The following is a 22,977-nucleotide window of genomic DNA, read 5'->3' as shown; positions in this document are numbered from 1 at the left end:
CACAGTTCAGTGAAACAGGCAAATAAATCATTACAATCGCTCACCATTTCAATCAAAAGTAATTACCAGCTATGAAATGTTGAATGAAATCCTTTCACAAACCGTCTTCCATCGTAAATTAATGGTTGATAGGACTAAACAATTCAGTCATCCAGTGTGATTCTTGCAAACAGTCCCAAGGTGAGCTCTGTTGCATTGGATTCTACTTTTGTGCCAATAAAAGAGGATTAGTTGGAAAACTTTTGTGCAAACAACATTCAGAACCAAGTAGCGCAACATTAGCCACGAACAACATGATCAAAAGCCTTTACTCACTTATTGTTCAAATCCCTCCAAAAGCAACGTTTGCCAGCTGTACCTGGCACTTTGTGGAGTCGCTCGTGAATTAATCTTTTCCTCAGATTAAAGGGACTAGACAATACTATTTGTGCCACTGATTGCTTCACTGTGAAATATTTACTTTCGTCTCTTTGAACACAGACCTCTATTGACATTTTATTTAAGAAGACAGCCGTTTCACATCATTTGTCACAAGATGGAATCTTCTCGGATTAAATTTGACCTCAGTTACTAGTCATTCATTAAAAGATATTGCTACCGTGCTGTAAAAGTTAAAATACTTTAGGACGCCTCAGTATGCTTGGTGGATTGCACTCATATTCCATCACTGCAGCCCCGGGGACAATGAGGATGAGGCAATCGCTCATAAAGCCGCAGGGGGATTATGAAATACTGTATCAGTGAGAATGTCTACTGTGCTTTGACAACAAGGAAAAACACTTTCACTGTCACTGTGAGAGTCTTGTGTATTCGGCATACAATCCTAATATGCATTTCTCCTTCTTCGGTAGTTTAGAAATGTTATTCATTTTTCCTTTATATCTCACTGAAAGAGTATTTCGGATCAGGCCACTTGAAGGATTGATGATAAGGACCAAGGAAAAACGATTTTCATCTCAATTCCCTTTTGCAGTAACTGTCAGTATTTCTGAAAAGCTGTGGAGTTTTCTTAATCTTTTTTCTTTCTCAAAGCTGGAACGCTTGCAAGATAACATCAGGTTTAATAAACATAAATAGTAGTAAATAAAGAATGAACCAGTGTGTTTTCAAACAATGGATGATTGTCATTGTTCAGATGAATACATGGTTTCGATGTTGCTGCGATGTGAAGAGCTGAATGAAGGAACAGGATTTATTTAATGCTATATTTGAAAAATATATCAGCCACTGAGGCGCAAACCAACATCAAACACCCAACTTTAAATTAGTTATTTAGTACAATAGGAATTTGGAGTGAACACAAATTAGTGAAAAGTGGCTTTTTATTAACATGCAAAATGTTTATGGGTACATTACATTATTAATGTATTACATTTTTAACACCAGGAGCAATGTAGAACATGAAAGTATAAAAGGTTAGAAAAACGTATACGAAATACTGTGTCTACTAATTATTCTGTGGCTCATTGTTGCCATTTATTCTTTTTTCTTACATACGCAAGAATAAGTTATGTTACTTTCCTCTAATTGAATATTTAAAATGTGTTTCGCTGCCGATCTCATCATTTATCAGCAGGTGTCAGTGTTGCTCGAAAGATGGACTCCAGGAGGAGGAAGGGAGGTTTCTCCGGTCCGCAGACAGATGGAGCTCGTGGCGCAGACGCCAACATTCATCCTAGGCGACAGTAAAAACACTCAAATGGAGAAAAAGATTAGGTTCTGCACGTTTCTCGGTACTTCTGGATCCTTTTCAACATGTGTTGATATGTGGCTCCTTCACCTTGAGCTCACTGGAAAATTCCATTTTATGAAATCAGATTATTGTACTGCTGTTTGTTGCACAGATTTGCAGCAGCTTAGATGATCATGCTTTCCATCGAGTTAATCTCACACTGCTTTTTATTTAGTTAATGTGCTCCTGCCAAAGAAAACAGATGTTTGAGACTTGATGGAGTTTAAGTGTTAAGGGTTTTGATTGAGTTGCATTGGACAGGAGAAATTCTTTATGGTTTTGAGGAAGAATATTGTGTGGTATGGACTCAAAAAGTCCCTTTTGGATGACTAATATTATATTGTGGTTGTATTTTCCTAATATCCACAAATCATGATGGTGTCTTATGAACAATTTGATGAGAAAAAAGGTTACATTCTCTCATTCACATGAGTTTCATTACCAGTATTTTCCTAATATCCACAAATCATGATGGTGTCTTATGAACAATTTGATGAGAAAAAAGGTTACATTCTCTCATTCACATGAGTTTCATTACCAGTATTTTCCTAATATCCAAAAATCATGATGATGTCTTATGAACAATGTGATGAGAAAAAATGTTACATTCTCTCATTCACATGAGATTCATTACCAATAGCATCGTCAGGCTCTCGTTAAATAATGATGCGACAGGCTGTTATCCGAATTCTGCCTCTCATGTATTGCATTTAATTATTCCAGATACTTACCCACAGAATATGAAGCTATAAACACATGGAACTATGGAAAGCTGCAGGCAGGAAGCCAAACACACACACACAAAAAAACCCTCAGATTTTAAGATATTTAAGAAAGACTTTATTTGTGACTTACTAACAAAACACATTACCAGATTGCTGAAATCATAAGAATCACTATTATCACCTACACAATGATAAGCAGGTGTACAAAAAAGTTATTAACAGATCTGCACTGTCACAGTCGACTGGTGTGCGCCCGCCACTCGCTGCCACGCCCAGCGACTGAGGAACATTCACTATACACAAGCAGAGAATACATCAACTTTATTTTTTTACAGCATTTTAAGTTTAAGTTTTTTTTTTACTTTCTTTTTTTTTTTTCAAGAGATAGATATGGAGGGTGAGTTAAATATTTGACTTCACAATGGTGTTTTGTTTAATCCCTGTAAAGATTAACAGAACTTTAGGGATTGATTTTCATATCATTGAAATGAAGGGTAAAAACAGAAAGAAATCATCTCATAACACAAATGCATTATGTATATCCATAAGATTACATTGTTTCTCGACAGAATAGAAAATGTGATTCTTCTTAAGTTTTTCCACAAATTACTGTTTGCAATAGCGTATGTGTGTGTATCAGTGTGAGAATGAGTGTAGCTTTCCATGTATGTCTATTGTCTTTGAGAGCGTGTATCAGATGCATATGTAATCTGTAAGTGGAAAAACATTTCTATGTATATATAGTATCTATATAGTATCTGTTTCCTTTTGGTTATAACATGCAAACAGCCAATTGGTGATCCGACAGCACAGAAGTACACCTGAAGGACAGGGCAAGGGGGAAAGACAAGTGTGCATGGGATGGAACGAGCATGATAGCAGCACCTACACAACCTCACTGGTTCTGGTAAGACGATTTCCGACATAAAAAAAGCAATACCGAGGTGACATTTTACGACAATATTCAGCATTGTTCCAACATCTACTACTCCAGATACTCTTTCCCCCGCTACGCCTGGGCTTTGCGATGTCGAGGCCAAGTAATCGTTTCACGCAGTTCACAGTTGGGTCACTGCAACTTGTACATTTCTCCTTTACAATGCGTCCCAGGGGCATTTTCTCTGATATTTGTGTGCAGTAATAAAGTCAATTTGTCAGGTGTTGCAAGCTGTGATTATTGACTTGTGTCGATCTTTGCTTGCTGGCTGCAATCATCACCTCCATTAATCTTCAAGTAGACCCCCCCACCCCCTCCCCCCGCGAGCCAACCCCGTTTCTCGGCTGCTTAACCACCTCGGACTCATTTTGTAAGTAGTTTTAGCCGAGTTGCTCGGTCGCCACTAATGGCTGTCACAGGAATAACCACGTGTAAAAGACTAAAGACCTGCCCGACTCTGCTGTTCTTCATCTTCTACGTTGGAGCTGCACATTACACTGCAATGCCTCTTCCCTTTGCCTCTCCATCGTGTCTCATTTTCTCCACTAGAGCACGATCTCCGATTGAGCCGACTTGTCAGAGGCCCTTAGAGTGCAACACGCGAGAGACGTTAGAGCTGTCGACAGTGAGCTATGCGAGGAGACACTCTGGCTAAAGCGCCTCAGCTCAACTGAAGTTGAACCCGAACAACCCGCGCGTTGCTCGCTCGTTTGTGTCTGTGTGTATCCTCAGCGTAAATATACAAATACCACACAAATGCCACCTTGTTAACGACAGCACAGTTCGTTGCAGGAGAACGACTTAAAAGATGTTGCCCAACCGCGTTGATCTGAGGAAACGGGAGTAGAGGGAGGACAACAGGCGAGCCGGCAAGCAAAGTCCTACGAGCACTGAAGCAGTGGAGGCAGTGGTGCAGGGCTTAAAGAACAACCACTTAACATTCAAAGACAGAAGTAGAGGGATCAGGCTTGAACAGAAATGAAGCGACAAGTAACGTTCCTGCATCCCAGCCGTATAATACACTCCCATTTTAAGGACGGTACTGGCCTAGAGCTTCCAGAAAGGGGCGCTTATTTGTTTAGTATATCTGTGTGTGTTGGTATGTTTTCTCCATCTGTGTGTGTGTGTGTGAATAGTACGTGGTTGTGTACAATAATGTGTGTGTGTGTGTGTCAGACTGGGTGTGCTGAAACACAGTGGGATTAAGACCCGGTTGACATGTGCCATGTTCAAAGAGAAGAGGCAGTGTCGGGGGGGTCAGATACATCAGCTGCACGTAGGTTCCCCAGTTACATCCCAAGCAACCACTAATCCATATCCACGCGTTGCTAAAACACAAGCGGTAGCACCACAAAAATCTGTTACAACGTAACCTTAAGTAACAACTAAATACTTAAGCAAGCAATAAAGCAAATAATACAAAGTTACATAGTTGCACTTACTAACAGTATAGCAGGATTTTTTTTTTTAACACACAGTGTGTTTTTTCTTCTTTAGTAATTCAATACCATTTTGCAACCTAAAGGACAAATTTGGGATGTTTAAGCCCATTTTCTACAAATTACACATCACCATTTTCCCATTTGTGTGTTCTTTCAAACAGATTATGGTTCCAATTCAATAACATTCACGATTGAAATTGACATTTTGATACTTGGTTGGCTGATAAAATTCATCAAGTCTGTTAAAATCGAACAAAGCTTCGTAACTGTGATATCGTAGCGCCGTCTTTGAGTAGACGTACACTACACAAGCTACCAACAAGACCAGACTCTGTGTTCGCCTTGATACATTTTCAAGTGAAAAAGTCTTGGCTAATTTAGTGTTGAGCTAACAATGGCTACCTGCCCAGACACATGATTGCTTTGGAAAATAGGAGCGGTGACGTAAAAATTGTATATTTACAAAGAATGAACTTAAACATGCAAAAACTAATATTGTCCCTTTAAAAGTCAAATATGAATTCTATTTACCAATTGTCATTCTTATTCCAATCTCATAATTCATGGGTTTGAGAAACCCATCAGCAAGATAATGCTTATTCTAACTAGCCACTCATCTGAAATCGTAATGTTATAGTTACAGCCGTAGAACTCCCCCCTTGCACCCATGGTACAAATTTAGCAACTTGCAAATTAACTAGCAGTTATGCCAATACGTTATACACTAACCTGGGAATAAACTTGCGCATAGTTGGTGCAACCCCCGTCCAGGTCCTCCGCCTCCCCAATGTGCTGTGTCACACTGAAACAGAGCTGTCATTTTGAGTGTGGTCCTGTGCGGCTCAGCCACCTCGTTCTCTCGAAGGTGCTAATGTCACGGTACATATACTGTACGCTGTTATTGTCTCCTTTTTTATATATATATATTTTTTACAAAAGACCACATTTTCTGAATTTCTACAAGGCCGCCAATACTACTGAAAAAAGCCTCTGTTTCATTTTATTAAGTTTGGCTTCCACTTCACCCGTGACTAGGTGAGCCAAAAAAGGACGAGTGGGCTGCATAAAGACAGAGATGCCGACACGGGCAGCCTCAGCTGACAATGGTCAGATACAAATACTACACCTTCTCTGGTGTTTTTGTTTTTGATGATACAAACTGGGGGGGAAAGGGTGTGAGCAAATCACAGAAAGGCTGATCGTATCCAATACAAGCCTCTTCGGTTTTAAGTTGTTCCAATGTTTAGATGAGGCCTGTCCACTATCGAACGATCATTTGTTAACCTTTTTTTATAGGCCTGGAAGTTATGGGCCAAATGATGCAGAACAAGAGAACATCCGTTTAGCATGTTTGCATGGTGCGGGGGAGCCAGGCCTCGTCTAATGAGGGTTTGGCAACTGTACAATGTCAATGCAAATATGGTGAAAGGAGGATCCCTTGGTTCTACAATATACATCTTGCTTTTATTTATTTTTTCTGACTGTAATAGGGATGGTAGTTTGTTGGTAGCTCTGTTTTCAAGTCACCCATTCTCCTCTAATCGTCCCCCCCGTCATCTTTTCCCTTATCCTTCTTGTCCTTCTTGTCCTTCTTCTTCTTTTTCTTCTTCTTGGCGTCCTCCTTCTTGCCGAAGCTTATGAAGTCACCTTTGTCGTCCACGGGGCCGGCGTCATGGCGAATAGAAATGATGGCTGGGGATCCAGGGATGATGAAGGCTTCAGGAGGAATCTCCCCGGGCTTCAGGGGCTGAGGAGGGCAATAGCCCTGTCCGGCGGCGCCGTACCTGAAGTGCCAGCTGTTGCTGTCGACTCCAGCGCCCACTGGGGGTGAAAGTTCACCGCCATCTCCGTCTACAAAAAAAGAAAATGACATCAAATACCTTCATCCCATCTGCCTCGTTAACGAAACGGTTCAATGTAGAGGGAAGTAGGCTTATTGCTTTTCTTGGGGAATTAATCAATGTTTATCGCACAAATTAAAGAAACATTATACATCACGTTTGTTTTTTGTTAATTAGCTGCTGGTTCCAGCTCCATATTTATAACTTCCAAGACTTAACATAAAGAGGCAAATACGCTTATTTCCCAAAATAATGAACAATCCCTAGTAACTATCACTAAAATACTAGTTCTTTACACTATTTATTATTGAATGATGGCAAGTGGGACGAGCGTCTAATCTGAATTTAACTCACTGGTCGTGAATTCTTTTCGGAAAATAATTAGCTTTAATAGCCAAATGAGTGTACACAGCCTCGGAATTTGACCCTGAAATGTAATTTAATTGTTTCAACAGCATTTGCTCATGTCAGTAAACGCATTTATATTTTACTGAATTTATAAGAATTTAGGGTGACTGATTAGTTTGGGAAAAATCTTTATTCCCAGAGATTTCAAGCCATTTGTTTCAAAATGAAATATCTTATTTTTTGCGTTATACTCCCACTGTATTCAGAAATACTTCACCTCTGTATTTGGTTAATGTCAATGTTAATGCACAGAAATAGACATAGGACTAAACAAAGCTGAACAAAGCATTTGACCCCTATAAACATTTGCCTGTCATGCATGTTGTGCATCTTTCTATACTTTATTATTTGGTCTTTGAGATGTTCATGAAATATGACATGTAGGGAATAATCAAAATCAAGCAAAAGCGTGCAGAGCAACAGCCTGACAATGGAGCGTTAGCCGCAGGAAGAGGATATTTTCAGGTCGGCAACTCAGCCGAGACCACAGGAGGGAATGCTGGAGGCGGCTAACCTTTAACCAGGAGATGTTTGACTTGGCAGTGTTATTTGGATTTAGATTTAGATGATCGTAGCAGCTTAATCTCATTGGAGGCCACTGACAAGAGATTCAACCTTTGGTTCCCATTTACGGATGCGACAGATAAAAAGAAAGAGTGCAAATTTGACAAAAACATACTGCAAAAAAAACATCTATATATAGAAAAATGCTAATGTAAAGCAAAAATGAGACGTAGCAGTTAAGGTCAAAAGGTTAAAGATGCTCGGAAGAGAAGAAAGAGGGGAGCGGGTGAGAGAGACGGAGAGGCAGTGAGGGAGATGGGGGTGGGCGGGTTTCGCAGACACGGTGCTCTCAGTCAGGCCCGCACCAGTTCCCTCTCTACTGACCTACTTTCCGTCGGGATTGTATTTAGATCAAACGCAGGCTCTTGCGAAAAGAATCATTTTGATTTTCCTTTGTAGGCTATATATGACTTTGCTGGAGCGCTGAAATGGTTTCAAACCATTGTCCCTTTGGGAAGTGCACTATTTCAAAAATGCACGCTGTCCATGCGCAGACAGAGAGTCCCTTCAAATGAGCTCGTCGAGCATGAGAATAAATGATGAGAGTAGACTATATTGAGAGCAGATGTAATGGATACTAGCACATTGCTCAATAGTTGGCTTGGCAGTTGAACAAGGAGCATTGAAAAAACACTGGAAACATTTTCACAAAGTGCTATTGCATGTTATTATGTCAGTGACACATTTAAAATTGAACCCATATTAACAGGAAATCATTGAGGTTTGGAATGTAGCACGCAAGGACAGATATTGTGTCTTGTGACAAAGCAGAAGAGTCCAATTGCAACAGGAACAAATACATATGCATTGTTCTCTATATTTAAAAAAAATAGAAGTATTACATTAAATAATCAGCACAAGATACACACACACCATTAAACTCACGGCTGCCCAGGAAAATCCAGATTCAGCTGGCTCTGTTACTATTTGTTTTCCTTTTAACAATTTGGTCTCATGTTACACAATATTTAAATACAAACAAGTCAACTGCTAATTGACCTACGCAATTTAGCTTATTTAATGATTATACAGAGTCAGATGTTATCAGTTTATCTTACCATTAGTGGAGTTAGTGCAGTAAAACTGTAATGCTAGTCTGCTTCTGAGGATTAAGATATGTGATGGTATGGTCTCTGTGTATTTAATCTGGGTATTAAACCCAGGAAGAGGATCTAGCATTTCAAATAAGGCCAATTCCATGGCTATCCATGCTTCTAATGAACTAAGGAGACAGCATGTGAGTTAAAGAAAATGTGTCCACCCTCCCTGAATTTACCCCCCCCCAGAAACGTGTGAATTCCGGCCCGTGGGCCATTCATATTATTGAGGCAGTAATGCAGTGCATAGCATTGCTGTACACAAAGCACCTCCGATTTATACAACCGACACACCAGTTCCTGTTACCTGATGCTACAGTTTACAGGAAGTTGAATTTGGGAATTTTTCATTCTTGTAGTGATGGCTGACAAGCGATGACAAATCCTGTCCTTATTTCACGTTTCATTATTACAGTTATTGTATGGCTTTTAAAAAACATTGCATTAAGACTGATCCAGGACAGGCATTAGTGTCTGAAAAACTCATTTTCACCGAAAAAATCTTTGTAGTTACATCTTACATATCTTACATATCCTGTATCGGGGTGAGCAGGTATATTAGGCTAGACTGCACAAGCCTTCTATAGCTTACTAAATTCCAAGACTCTATGAATCTGATTCCTACCACAGCTATGCTGATGACACCCAACTAATCCTGTCTTTTCCCCAATCTGAAACACAGGTAGCGGGACAAACCTCTGCCTGTTTGACAGACGTCTCTCACAGGACGTTCGCACACAACCTGAAAATTAACCTTGACAAGAGTGAACTTCTTTTTCGTTCCGGGGAAAAACTCTCCCACCCACGACTGTTACCTTTGGCGTCCTAACTCCTGACCCCGACTGCTGTGAAGCTTGGTGTCACTTTCCCTCGCAACATTTCAGCAGCACAACGTTCCTGTGAATCTCACTCAGAAGGCGGCGCCGCTTCAGGTACAGGCTCTAGTCATCTAGTCATCTCACGTCTTGACTATTGTAACTCCCTCCTAGAAGGTTCACCGGCCAGCGCCATCCGACCTCTGCAGCTCCTCCATGAATGCAGCAGCTCGACTGGTCTTTAACCTAGATTCACCCACACTACTCCGCTCCTCCGCTCCCTTCACTAGTTACCAGTGGATTGCCCGCATACGTTTCAAAACGTTTCAATTTGCATACTGATCCGGTCCGGTCTACATCCAGGACATCACTCGTCGTCCTCACTCTGCTCTGCATAGATCTGCTTGTCTAAACACTCAACAACTTCCTGACTGTTTGCTGTCCTCCCTCTTAAATGATGAAATGAGCTCTACAATAACATCAGCAGAAAGTCTATACAGGCTTTATCTAAAAACACATCTCTACTAACTATACCTGGACTACATAGCACTTTATTAGCACCTGAGTTGGCATATGGCATTTTATAGTTTAGCTTTCTTGAAGAAATTGAGAGTCTGTAGCCTCTTGGTTGAATGCATTTATTGTAAGTCGCTTTGGATAAAAGTGTCAGTTAAATGTAAAATATAAATGTAAATAGGGCTGCAACTAACGATTATTTTGATAAGTCGATTAAAAAGCTTTAATTTCCAACCCTTTATTCTAAAACAGAACTGCAAATTCACATTGCAAAAATACTTCAGAAAGTTCAGGTTGCTCCTTGAACATAATAATTTATAAAAAATAAAGGAGAAAACAAATCAGAAAATCTAACAATTTAACATTTGTTCTAACGTCAGAACTTCTCTATTTCTCTATTTCTCTATACTACACTCACAAACTCTCACACTCACAAACACCCCCCATGTTCACTTGAAGTTTATTCATTAAATTGTTACCATCATTGTAGTGCAGGTAAATGTATACACCCCATCAAAGTACAGCTAAAAAACAACCAAGTGCTATGTGATGAATTTAAAATGGCATTTGTAAATAAATGCATTAGAGGCTTCTTAGTTGATTTAATGGATCACCGTGTCTCCCTTTACCGGCGTAACATCAACTACCTGACAACCGACAGTATGTGTGCAAGCGCACTGGACTACCGTATATCAAAGCATTAAAAAGTGCAACACACACAACTATATTTGTTAACAATAACCGATATGGGACAAAGCACAAAATATATACAAGACAACAGATTGACAAATTAATGGTCCAAAAGAGGCGAGTAAATAAAAACGTGTCTTAGTCTTGCTAACTGCTTTACTGCTGTTATTAGCGAGCCAACGCTAGCTTGATCAGCTGGATGACGAGTAAGCAGCAGCAGAGCTGCAGGAGGCTTGTTAGGTTCCTCACGTCAACGTGGTGCTCCCGTGCCCGGTTACGTAGACTTTGCATATTTTGCCATTCCCTCATTTCGGTCTTTAGTTACGCACTCCTGCCACACACCCAATTTCTCTTCATTCCTTGCTAACGCTTTTAATAATCAAATTTTATCGATTTCATCAATTCGTTGTTGCAGCCCTAAATGTAAATGTAAGAAGTTCATCCTTTTAGAAGTATGACTGTACTCAGTAAATCTCGACAGAACAAGCCTGATGGAGGTGGTGTAGAGAAAATGTCAGGAGGTCACTGAAAATGTATGAATAATCCTCCTCTGCAGTAAATTAAAGTTAATTTTACATTTAATAGAAAATTGTCCGTAACTTTTACATGTCGTCATTGGGGGGATCTAATGGACAGACCCTTACTGGTAGGGTACAATCTATTTATTGACTTGGACAATTCATCCTGGTAGAATTCATTAAAAAAAAAAAGTCTGCTATAATTAAACCTGATTGCTGCACCGGTAGCAAAGCTGCAGACTGCACTATATTTATGCTGGAGAAAATCTTTTGGGGTCTTGCTAATGTACACCTAGAGCAGTGAAAGTCCCCACGTATGACCAACTGAGCTGAAATGTCAAGTGACTTTATAGCGACTAATCGAGTGAATATTGTCCCTGCGTCTTGGGACATCCCAGAGCTCTCTGCAATGGCTGTAACAAATCCAAAACCCTGACATTGTTAATTAGAATTTAATCTGATATACTCCTGCTTCACAGCAAACAGATTATGGTGTAAGCCGGTCAGTCCAGGTCCTCATGAGGAGGTTGCCATGAAACCTGGTATTTGAAGTCTCATTTCATCCAACCAGATGTCCTACATTTAAAATAGGCTATTATTTCCTTTCTAGTTCCATCTAAAATGAATCCCTAACGTGGTTTATGGCACATGCACAACATTCGATAGTTGTGTAGTGCTTGTTTAATTATAGCTTTGCAGCTCATGTATTCTGCATACGACACCTAAACCTAAACCATTCTTACCTACAATTTGTCCTGTAAATTGCTCTCTTTTTCCTAATGCCTGCCCTTGCCAAGTGCCCGTCCCTTTTCTGCTCTCTACTCCTTCTTTTTTTTTCAGACTAAATCTTCTATTTAGAGATATAACCGGTTGCCATGGAAACTGCCCTCGCCCACTCTGCTCATGGAGGGTGCGGCTGCTGCAGCAATCTCTCAGTTAGACAGTGTTGCCAGGCAACAGGTCACATGGCGTTCCCTAGCAACAACACTACTGCAGGAACCTGCCAATCCTCTTAACCTTTCTCTTTCTCCATCCCCCCACACACCTCGCATTATGCTTTTTCATCCCCCTGTAAGTCTCCTCTCCTCTTCCTCTCCAAAATTGCTTTTAATGTTAGTAGATATCTTTTTTTTCATGGCACTGTCTTAGTACTGATAATAGCCTTTCTACCCCTCTGGCATGAGACAAATGTCACCTCATCTGCGCCACGGGTCATTTATATGCATCACAGCATATCAGACAACTTCATCAGGATGATAATAACTGCAGACATGAAAATGTGTCAACAAAAATAGGCTCCACCTCTTGTTGCATTCTAAAGAGGATCAACCTGCAATCCAGCACACGTCAATGCCGAACAAAATATTTCCTTTTGAAACAATACACCTCTGCATGATCTGCAGTATGCTGTTTATTAAAGATAATATTTTTGAGCCTTTACTTAACTGGTGAGACAGCTTCTTATCTGCTCTAAGACGCAAATTTCTCTGCAGCAAAGACAGTAGGACGTATTCTGCAACCAACTCACGGAGGGATTGGCAGTGATGTTTCCCTTCACTCTTCGTCTCTACCTATTGTATGTTCTAATTCCCAAAGCTCGACAGAATATCAATGAAAAAAAGCTCAGCTGAAGGAAAGAAGAATGGAACAGCTCACAACGTATCACATTTTCAAAATCGGAGTTTCAAAAGTGTCCCAATCAACCAACCGAAGCTGTTTGTCAGGAGCTCAGGGCCAGTGTTTCTGTGAAGCACAGCTTATATCCGAGGCCAGTTCTATTGACACTTATGTTGCGCTACATGCCAAACATTTTAAATGGTGCCACCCACTCAGAACAACTCATTTCTTATTAGTTTCTCTTTTCAGTCTGTAGCTCTCCATGATGCCAGCTGCTGTCATGGGAGGACACTGTTGTTTATCTGTGGCTCTGCATAAGGGCCCCAGGCTTTTGGCACCTCGGCTAAGCCCCGCATGAACATCACACTGGCATTCAAGATCATGTCGATATTCAAAGCAAATTTCTGTCAAAGCCCCAGTTTAACATATCTGAACCAAAATAAAAACAACCATTAGTTCAGCTTCATGAATTCAAAGTATTCAATATTCAATCTAATACAACAAACAAGATGTTGATTAGAGATTGAGTTCGGTAGTAAGAAGTGCTGGTAGGCAATCATCTTTTTAGGTTCAGGGTTAACTGGCAAACTGTGCCTATAACAAATTTGAATGAAAATTCACTTCTGTTTTGAAAGTTTTAATTTGGCCAAATTAGTCATATTCGTATCCTTCCAAGCAAGACAAATGTCAAATAATCTCTAAACCTAAATTATAATTTCTATTGTAGGGCACTAGTATAGAGTACACATCATCCCGAAAAACATTCATAGTCAACTTGTTAAAAAAAAAAAAAAAGACATTTTAACTATTGCCAAAAACGCTTACTTATGTAGCTTACAAGGTAGTTCTTAATATGCCCGGGAAATTATAGATCTGTCTAATTATTTAACTATGTATTTTTCTCATGTAGACTGTATAAATTAGCCTCCAAATGTTACTATTTGAATGAACTCCCGGGTTGATTGTCTTTACCTGCCAGCGATTAGCTTCATTAAATGGTAATAACAGGCACAAGTGCACCGAATAGGAAAACGAAACTCTTGCTGGCCTCCCACATATTGTGTTTTTGGCACACACTACCCGGCTACTAGATGTCTAAATCTGAACATACTTTAATCCGCCTTTCCACAAATAGCCTGAAGTTAAAGCCTACATGTTATAAAAAATATATTTTTCAAAACCAAATCCTTTTTTGTACATTTTAAAGCAAGATCAATTTAACCTTGATCAGTTGGCTTGTGAATTGAATGTAGATGAAAAATGGACAAAATTATTTACATTTGACTTATATCCGTTATCCATCAGCATTAGATGCTGAGTGTTCAGTGCTTTCTCACGCTACCCAGACTACTAGACTTCCACTCACCTGCAGCGCTTGACACAGTGGGCCAGTTCTGCACCAGCATCCCCTGGGCTCCTTGCATCACAGAGGACTCCTCCATGTGGACCGAACTAAAAGGGAGAAAACATTCAACAATCGCAGCGAGACACATTCCATCTAATATTCATTCAGCCTTTGAACCAAACATTGAGTCTTTATTCAAGAACTCGACGTTGAGATGTTAATCGGGGGTACGGGTGGTTTTGAAACCTCAACTGTAACGGTAGTACAACAGAGGAAATAATTAAAATATAAAAAATGTATGAATAGATATTGATGAAAACAAGGTTTAACATACAGTGGCCAAGCATTTGATGTGCAACTGCCCCAGAAATATAAGTTAAATAGAATATAAGTTCCCCTACAGTAAGTTTAGTATATTCTGTATGTTTCACTAATGTAACATTGAACTTGATCTTGTCAAGAGTTTTGTGTCACTACTCATTATATCATCAATATTTGACCTTCATCCAACCTGACTTTGTTGTGACATTACAAGTGCTGTTCTATTCTGCCTACTGCAGCGGCTTGACACTAAACGTTGTACTAGCTTTCTCACGATGACAACTGTTTACATATTCAATTGGCACACACAACATATATTATAAGGTATATTTAAGAATTTCCCGACGACCTTGTCACATTTTTAAATCAAAATAATTACGTGAATCAAAAGTAGGACACTCCTTACACCCACATTCATAAAAAAATATATAAAAATTACAAGCGTAACATAGACTTTCAGGATTTGGCATGAAAGCAAAGTTTTAGATGTTTGTTTTGGTTATTTGACTTTGCAGGGGGTCCTGCAGCACACCGAGAGATGACAATATAGAAACTAATGTTAACTCACTATGTTCACTAGTGCTAACTAATAGTACTAACTAATATCTTCTATTTAGAACATGATAATATGCAGTACAACATGCAGTCTTTGGCGACTGTTGTCATGCATAGCCATTTAAAGTATAGCTTGGAGAACACAGTTTTGCCTCATTTTTTGGTTTAATCAGAGTAAAATAATCAGCTTAGTTGAAACATTGTCTTCTTGCCCTAACTTCCTCTTGTTTTTTGTTGTGATATGAGTGTGCCACATCAGATTCAGCATTTTACATAACTATATAAATGACAAGCATTAAAAGACTAATGCCACTTTTGCGTAAATGAGCGCTTATTCATGATAACTGTAAATCTACTAAATGAACTCCCCAATAATACCACATAAGGCTATGCTCTTTGCCCAATATGACAGCAAAGCTGTAATAACTGGCTGGTAGCTGTAGCTTCATATTTAGAAGACATATGTTGTGGCCCTGTGGACGCCTGCTGCCATCATCATCATCTTTATTATTTTAAATATTAATCATATTACTGTACTCATAAACCAACATTACCCTCTCCTAAAGTCTTTGTGCTCTCCCTCCCCACAGGCTGCTGTGGATGGTGGTTCTATCTGATGGTGGTTGCCCCTGCAGTGGTCCTGCTGTGCGCCTGGCTTACTACTCACAATTACTTGAATCATTTCTGTCATAGGAATTGCATGTATTATACATTGTTCATTCTGTACACATGGCATCCAGTGTAGTCTGTCCATCCCGGGAGTGGGATCCCTCCTCTGACGTTCTCCCTAAGGTCTCTTCCCTTTTTTTCCCCTCTTGGAAGGGTTTTTTTCATTTTTGGGGGAGTTTTTCCTGTGCCGATGTGTGGGTTTCGGGACAGAGGATGTCGTATGTGTACAGACTGTAAAGCCCTCTGAGGCAAATTTGTAATTTGCGATTTTGGGCTATACAAAATAAAATGAATTGAATTGAATTGAATGTAAGAAGGAAATATATCTTCCAATTTAGCTCCCGGTAAGAAAACAAATTAGTCTATTTTCTCCAATGACTAACTATTCCTTTAAAAATAATGCTGCAATAAACACACACAATTGCCAGAGTGCAGTTTTCCAACCTGCAAGATATTTCCCCCCCATACATTTATAATGAAGATAAAGCGTATACTGTTTAGGAGGACCAACCCTGACTGGGACCTCTGCAATGCAGCACGGCCAGCGTCTACCTCAAACTGTAAAACACTAATAGGGGTTCGTCATGAACATCAAATGTGTATGCACAGACTACCGCGCTGTAGGTTGCAAGGTTTTCCAAAGGGAAAAGGTGCTGGTCTAATATGTGTGAGAACATGACACAGATAATGTAGTTTTCTACCCTGACTGACTGCCCAGGAATGTGGGTCAGTAAAGTTGGTGCTGGACGCTGTGTATAGTTTGTTACAGCATGCATGTGTCGGGGTTAAGCGTTGCTATGAGCCTGTCAGTGTCTACGCGTGTTACAGGCGCTCCCTGTTAGGAGATGGCAGCGGCTAATTGCGATGATGATTTATGTTAATCCATGTCACGTTACAGTGACTTGATGACATGATGCACATTATGATACTCTCCATGCCGTAGAAATCAACACTAATACCCAAATAAATCAAACTTACACACAACGGAAGAGGGCACAACTGAGCACTGAGTATTGTTGGCATAAAAATTGTGTCATAATCATCACAAGATGTCAGAGACAGATGCGGAAACAAACAAACTAGCATTTTATTCCAATTGAGAGATCCTCTTGATTTCAGTATCCTTTGATATGAAGTAGGTAGCGAATGAAAATTAGATCTTTAAATCCATATATAATTAGCATTTGGTTGAACAATAATGCGTATGAATCCATATCTGGTGCATGCCGCTGAATTAACAATTAGGACTACAGTCCAAAATGTCCTCTGCTGTCTGAACAAAAATATAAGAGTTACAGACAGAGACGCATACATGTGTGGGGCAGTTGCACATGCAGACACTGATGTGTGCATCTGTTAATCTGAGAAAGGTCGTAGTCAACTCATTTGTCCTTCATGCTTCCTACTTAAAGACTGTAACTCGGGGGGGAAGTGACGCTCAGAATGTAGATGACCTATATAGTATTACACTGCAGAGGAGGAGTGCTAAGCATCCACTGATGGGAGCTGTACAAAACATCTGCTAAACGTAGAGGATGGTGATTGAAGTTAAAACTGAGGCTCAGGGACGTTTAATTGTCCATTCCTGCTACGCGGCATGCACAGATGTGCACAATTTACAGTATTTGTTAATAGGTTAATTAAGTTATTGTGAGGTGCGCATATCTGTAAGAAATGTGATGCATACAACACGGACCCCAACTGTTCATTGTAATAACACTGGGGGTAGACGGTGTGTGACTTTTTTGAGATGTTCACAAGTCGCAATAGAATTAAAGATGTAAAGTGCTTACCTCTGCATCCCTGCCCTCAAAGAGGCTGAATATCGCCAGTCAGCATTCGGGGCTTTTGGCTAAGCGAGCAAGAGGTAGAGGGAGGCAGAGAGAGAGCGAGAGGGAGGCCGGGGTGGGGGAGAAGAGGGAGAGAGAGACAGGAGGGAAGAGAGAGTTTAGTTGGTGCTCAAACAGTGCAGCGCACAGGCGAGGCCGTGCCTTCATCAATTAATCATGATACGCATCCCAGCTCCGGACGTGATCGGAACACTGCAGCCGTGTCCCCCATTGCTAGCACACACGCATGCACGCGCACACACACACGCACACACACACACACACACACACACACACACACACACACACACACACACACACACATCACGCATTCATATTGATATCCACTCAGACACAGAAGGACTTTAAAAAGGGCTGTGACTAAACGCCATATTGACAAGTTTTGGACAGTCTCTCACTCCATGGCTCTATGAATGTGAGAGCCCGGGGAGTTATACCCTCTCTCTGAGTGCTGTGATATTTAAACAGAACGATGTTTACATGTTAGTGGGGGGACTGAGTATTTGTCTGCTCCTGATGAACCCGGACTGAGTGCATTCGACTCCCAGCAGTTCTCTGGTAAATTATTGCCTTTAAAAACCAATGAGCCACAGCCATCGTCGCCAGGGCAACCGCCTCCTATAGGTCTGGTCTTGGCAAAAAGTAATGGCCTTTTGTATACTGATGATGTATTGCTAAGGTGTATCATTTAGTGCAAGTCAATGTGTGAAAAAAAATCATCAATACAATTTTACATATGATCACTATTGTCTTGTACAAACTGATTTCATTTTATTCCATCTTCCTTGTGTTAGAGAGTTTCAGGGAGAATATATTTTGGAGTATTGGAATTTACTGCTATTTGTTTGCCTTTGATGATGGCCTAATTCTGCTGATGATTATACCTTTAAATTCAAAGAACTCCATACAGTAAGTCTAGTTGGGAGGAAACACATATTTTAATGAGCCAATCTTTCATGGCCATTTATTATGCCTGATTATGCCTACTCATTACTTTACCCATGACTAAGGAGTGCACACATCAACTGTATGAAATGGTTATGAACATCTGCGTGAATGCTAAAGTCCCTCAGCCTTATGTAGGTTTGTAGCCCTGGACCTTAAGAACACTGAATAAGAAAATCTGTTTTTAAAAGACAAACCTGCTAAGGCAGTAGCAAGTGTCCTAGATAAATATGGCACATTAAGTTCCACATTCTTTGCAGAAACAATTGTTTTCTGCTGGCAGATACAGCCTCTTTGGTTAAATTGAATTTGTAGGGCTGAGGAACATAATATAATTCATATGTTAATATGATTGTAATATAATTTACTCAGCTACACTTGTCCTGCTAAGAGATTTTCTCATTCATCCATGCTACACCCAGAAATGAACTCTTAACCTTAGGAATATTTCAATTAAAGTTAAAATATATCATTCCAATATTTTAATCACTAATATCTCTAACTTCAATGGATATAATGCATAAAAGCAAAACATGTTTCCTATGTAGACAACTAATAAATGTTTTAACTTTAAGGACTAAACGATTGGTGAATGGTAAACAGCAAAGTATTTCTTAAATGTTACCTGTATATAAATTGTATTTAGGTGTGACTGTACCGAAAGCTAAGGTCTAGCAGGAAGAATAATTCTCAAATCAAATCTTAAATAGAGAAAAATATCCCGTGAAGTAAAGCAGCCTTTAAAATTTAGAAAATAAAATGGCAGAAGGTAAATGCATATCTCTCTCATGGTCATAGGAAACAGCAACTAGTCCTGCAGGGGCTTTAACAGTCAATTAACCCCACTGGATTTAGTATAACAGTTTTACTCACACATACACACAAGTCAAACGCATTTGCACAGAGAATGAGCCAGTAGCAAAGACTACGTGACCTGTTCCTAGAGTAGATGTGATGACAACCTCAAACCGAAACACAAATCTCTGAGTCATCAGAAAAGTGCATAGGACCCTGAAAAGCATCAGGCCTGACACTAATGCAGTGGGAGTGCTGGGCTAGGCTGAGCGACAGCACAGTACAAGTGGGACCTGAACAAAGAGAATGAGGCTTGCGAGGAAGGAATCGATTTGTTGCAAGAGATTGAACTTGACATGCAGGAATATTGTAACCCTGCAGCAACTCAATGACACAGAGGAAGACGATGACAACACATGGTGTTCTGAAACCTTAACGAAAAGTGATTTTAAGTATGTACTTAAAAATGGTCTTACACTGTTCGGAGATTATTTAAATGTAATTGAAGCCTTCAGTTTGCAAACATGATCCCAGTTAAACTAGGTATGCGTAAAAAACCCGAACAACTCACCTCTGGGCAGAGCTGCATGGAGGCATCGGGCATACTCAGTCTGCGTACAAATCCGCTTCCACTGGTGAAGAAGCGGTCAGCCCCGCTGCCCCAGGTGCCGCTGATGGGACGCCCTGTGTTGTAGAACATGAACGTGTCACTGCCGGAGGTGGCTGTTAGGCAGGTCTTGTAGCAATACGTCTTTGTTAGGGAGCCATTCCCACGCACTTCGATGTAGTGAGGCTCCACTTTAAGGTCTCTACGTAGCATCACATTGCTATTAGGCTGTGCCCCGGGTGGGCCACCGACTACTGCGCCGGCACTCACGCTGCTGCTCCCACCATCTGGGGGGGGCTTCTGTGACACGCAGCATGGGGAGCAGGATCCAGGTTGGGTGCAGTAGGCATGGCAGCGGACTATGGCTAGCACCACCACAGTGACTAGGAATACAAAGGTGGTGGCACTCAAAGCCACGATCAAGTAGAGGGTTACGTTGGAGAAAAGCAGCGTGCTGTGTGGTCGGATGATGCGCTTGGGGTCAGGGGCCACTTTGGGGGGCACCTCCATTACAGCCACGTTTATGGTGGCAGTGGAGGAGAGACTAGGCTGCCCATGGTCCTTCACCAAAACGGTGAGAGCAAAAGAGGTGGAGTTGTCCTCCAGGATCCTCCGAGTGGTCCTGATCTCACCTGTGTGCTGGTGCACCTTGAACAAGTCCAGGTCAGTGGCTGTCTCGAGCACGTACACCAGCCAGGCATTCGGACCAGCGTCGGCATCGTAAGCCACCACTTTGGTCACGATGGCGCCAGGCTCTGCGTTCTTTTGTACCGTCTCTAAGGAGCGTGTGCCGTTGCCAGGGGGGCTAACTATCAGTGGTGCGTGGTCATTCTGATCCATTATGTAGATGTAGACAGTGGCAACGCGGCTGAGTGGAGGAATGCCCCCATCTTGGGCTTTGACCTGGAAGTGAAACTCTCTCAGTGACTCATAGTCAAAGGCTCGCAGGGCATAAGCCTCGCCTGTTTCGGCCTTCACAGACACATACGAGGTGACAGGGATGCCATGGTTGTTGTCGTTGAGCACTGTGTAGGTGATGCGGGCGTTCTCTTTGATATCTGCGTCTTGTGCCTTCACAGTACACAAAGAGGCCCCAGGGGCATTGTTCTCAATCACGTAGACGGTATACGAAGTTTGTTCAAATCGCGGCGGGTTGTCATTTACATCTGCCACATCCACCTGTATAGTCTTCTGTGAAGAGAGGGGAGGGTTTCCTCCGTCGGTGGCACTCAAAGTGACGTTGTAGGCATCGGTGGTCTCGCGGTCCAGGAAAGCTGAGGTAACCAGAGTGTAGTAATTTCTGAATGACTTGATCTTGAAAGGAAGGCCTGCTGGGATCTCCAAGCTCACCTGCTTGTTAGCGCCCGAGTCTCGATCAGTGACGCTAATGAGGGCCACCACTGTGTCTGCGCGGGCGTCCTCCCTCACAGGGCTGGACAGAGATGAGAGAACAATCTGAGGGACGTTGTCGTTCACATCCACTACCTCTACCACCACCTTGCAGTGTGCCGCCACGGCCCCGGGGCCCTTGTCCATTGCCTGAATGTACATCTCGTAGGAGTTGGTCTCTTCATAGTCAACATTGCTCCTCACTCTTATTTCTCCCGAGTTAGTGTCCATGCTGAACATCTGCCTCACTCTCTCTGGAGTGTAGCTGCTGAAAGAGTAATAAACCTCTCCATTTGTGCCCTCATCTAGATCAGTCGCATTCAGTTTAATCACCAGTGTGTCTTTGGGCGAGTTCTCCAAGAGTTTCACCTTGTAGACTGAGCTGTCGAACTTGGGCACATTGTCATTCGAGTCCAGAACCCGGATATTGATTTTGGCTGTGCCTGTTTTCTCTGGTGACCCACCATCCACAGCACTCAGAATTATTTGGTGGTAAGGCGTCTGTTCACGATCAACGGGCTTTTTAAGCACAAGCTCGATGTGCTTTGTGTTTAGCGAGGGTTTGTTAGATACCAGCGCAAAATGGTCGTTTGTGCTAAGCTGATACATACGAACTGAATTGGAGCCAATGTCTGGGTCTTGGGCATTTTCAATTGGGTAACGGGACCCCGGTAAAGCAGATTCTGTGATTTCCACTTGATACTCATCACTGGGGAACTGCGGCGCATTGTCATTGGCATCCACAATCTCCACCTCGACGTGGTGCACCTCACTGGGGTTCTCGACCATCAGCTCCAAATTGATGAGGCAGGTGCTGGACGCATCGCACAGTGACTCCCTGTCGATCCTTTCATTGACAAGTAGTTTCCCATTTTTGGGGTTGACAATCACATAGCGTTTACCGCTGTTGGAGGTTACCCTAATTTTTCGACTGGCGAGCTTCCGAATATCCAGCCCCAAGTCCTGCGCCAGATCGCCGACCAGTGCCCCATTTTCGAGTTCTTCCGTAATCGAATATCGTAATTGTCCAAACGAAAGGCCACAAAATAAGGAAAATATCATAAAATAAAAAGGCACATCACTCCCTATCCACTTATATATTCCCGCGACAGCCATTGCAAGCTCACAGGATCCGCAGACGGATTAAACGCACCCCTCCGTCTTTTTAGCTTGCAGTATCTCGCATCCCAGCACCTCATTAAGGTGCGCTAATTGGTCTCCCGGCAAATAAAACACATGCGGCTCATCCATTGTGTTACCCGGCCGTGGTGGATCCTCTCCAGCGCACCCATATTTCCTTTGTTCGTGATACGCTTTTTTTGTGTCTCCAATGCGCGCTGCTGACGGGTGTGTTTCTCTGCCTCCGGAGCTGTGAGATCTGTCAAGACCGCTGAATTTTGAGCCAATAAAACCGGAAAGGATGCGTGTTTCCTTCAGAACAAAACGATCGAAAAGGGCCCGATTTGTCCTTTCAATCGGCTCTATGAGAATGGAGAAAATAATAATCGTGTCAAGTCAGAAGCTTCGATAAGACAGGGTCTTAACAGCTACAGTTACTCATTGTTTCTTGTACGTTATGCCTTTTGATCTGTATTACAT

At 41.5% G+C, this 22,977-nt stretch overlaps 1 protein-coding gene across 1 annotated transcript; it reads right to left on the bottom strand.

The window, feature by feature from the left end:
* Positions 1-6,298: 6,298 nt before the first annotated feature.
* Positions 6,299-22,764, bottom strand: LOC120821407 (protocadherin alpha-C2). The gene is made up of 4 exons (XM_040179897.2): positions 19,954-22,764; positions 17,586-17,644; positions 14,269-14,354; positions 6,299-6,687 (listed from the first exon to the last, which is right to left on the bottom strand). Exons 1-4 carry the CDS (start codon positions 22,492-22,494, stop codon positions 6,374-6,376), a joined length of 3,000 nt encoding a protein of 999 aa, XP_040035831.2. The 5' UTR covers positions 22,495-22,764; the 3' UTR covers positions 6,299-6,373.
* Between the last annotated feature and the right edge of the window lie 213 nt (positions 22,765-22,977).

This window comes from Gasterosteus aculeatus, chromosome 7 (genome assembly GCF_964276395.1).
Source record: "Gasterosteus aculeatus chromosome 7, fGasAcu3.hap1.1, whole genome shotgun sequence".
NCBI classification, from domain to species: Eukaryota; Metazoa; Chordata; class Actinopteri; order Perciformes; family Gasterosteidae; genus Gasterosteus; species Gasterosteus aculeatus.
The sequence above is the reverse complement of the archived record's forward strand: the minus strand, read 5'-3'. Positions and strand labels throughout refer to the sequence as shown.

Excerpts from the sequence above, each read along its gene's own strand:
- LOC120821407 (XM_040179897.2), bottom strand. The coding sequence starts at position 22,494 with ATGGCTGTCGCGGGAATATATAAGTGGATAGGGAGTGATGTGCCTTTT. Across the intron at positions 17,645-19,953 it reads CCATGCAGCTCTGCCCAGAG|CCAAAAGCCCCGAATGCTGA; the intron begins GTGAGTTGTTCG and ends TTGCTCGCTTAG. Across the intron at positions 14,355-17,585 it reads TTGAGGGCAGGGATGCAGAG|TTCGGTCCACATGGAGGAGT; the intron begins GTAAGCACTTTA and ends TCTCCCTTTTAG.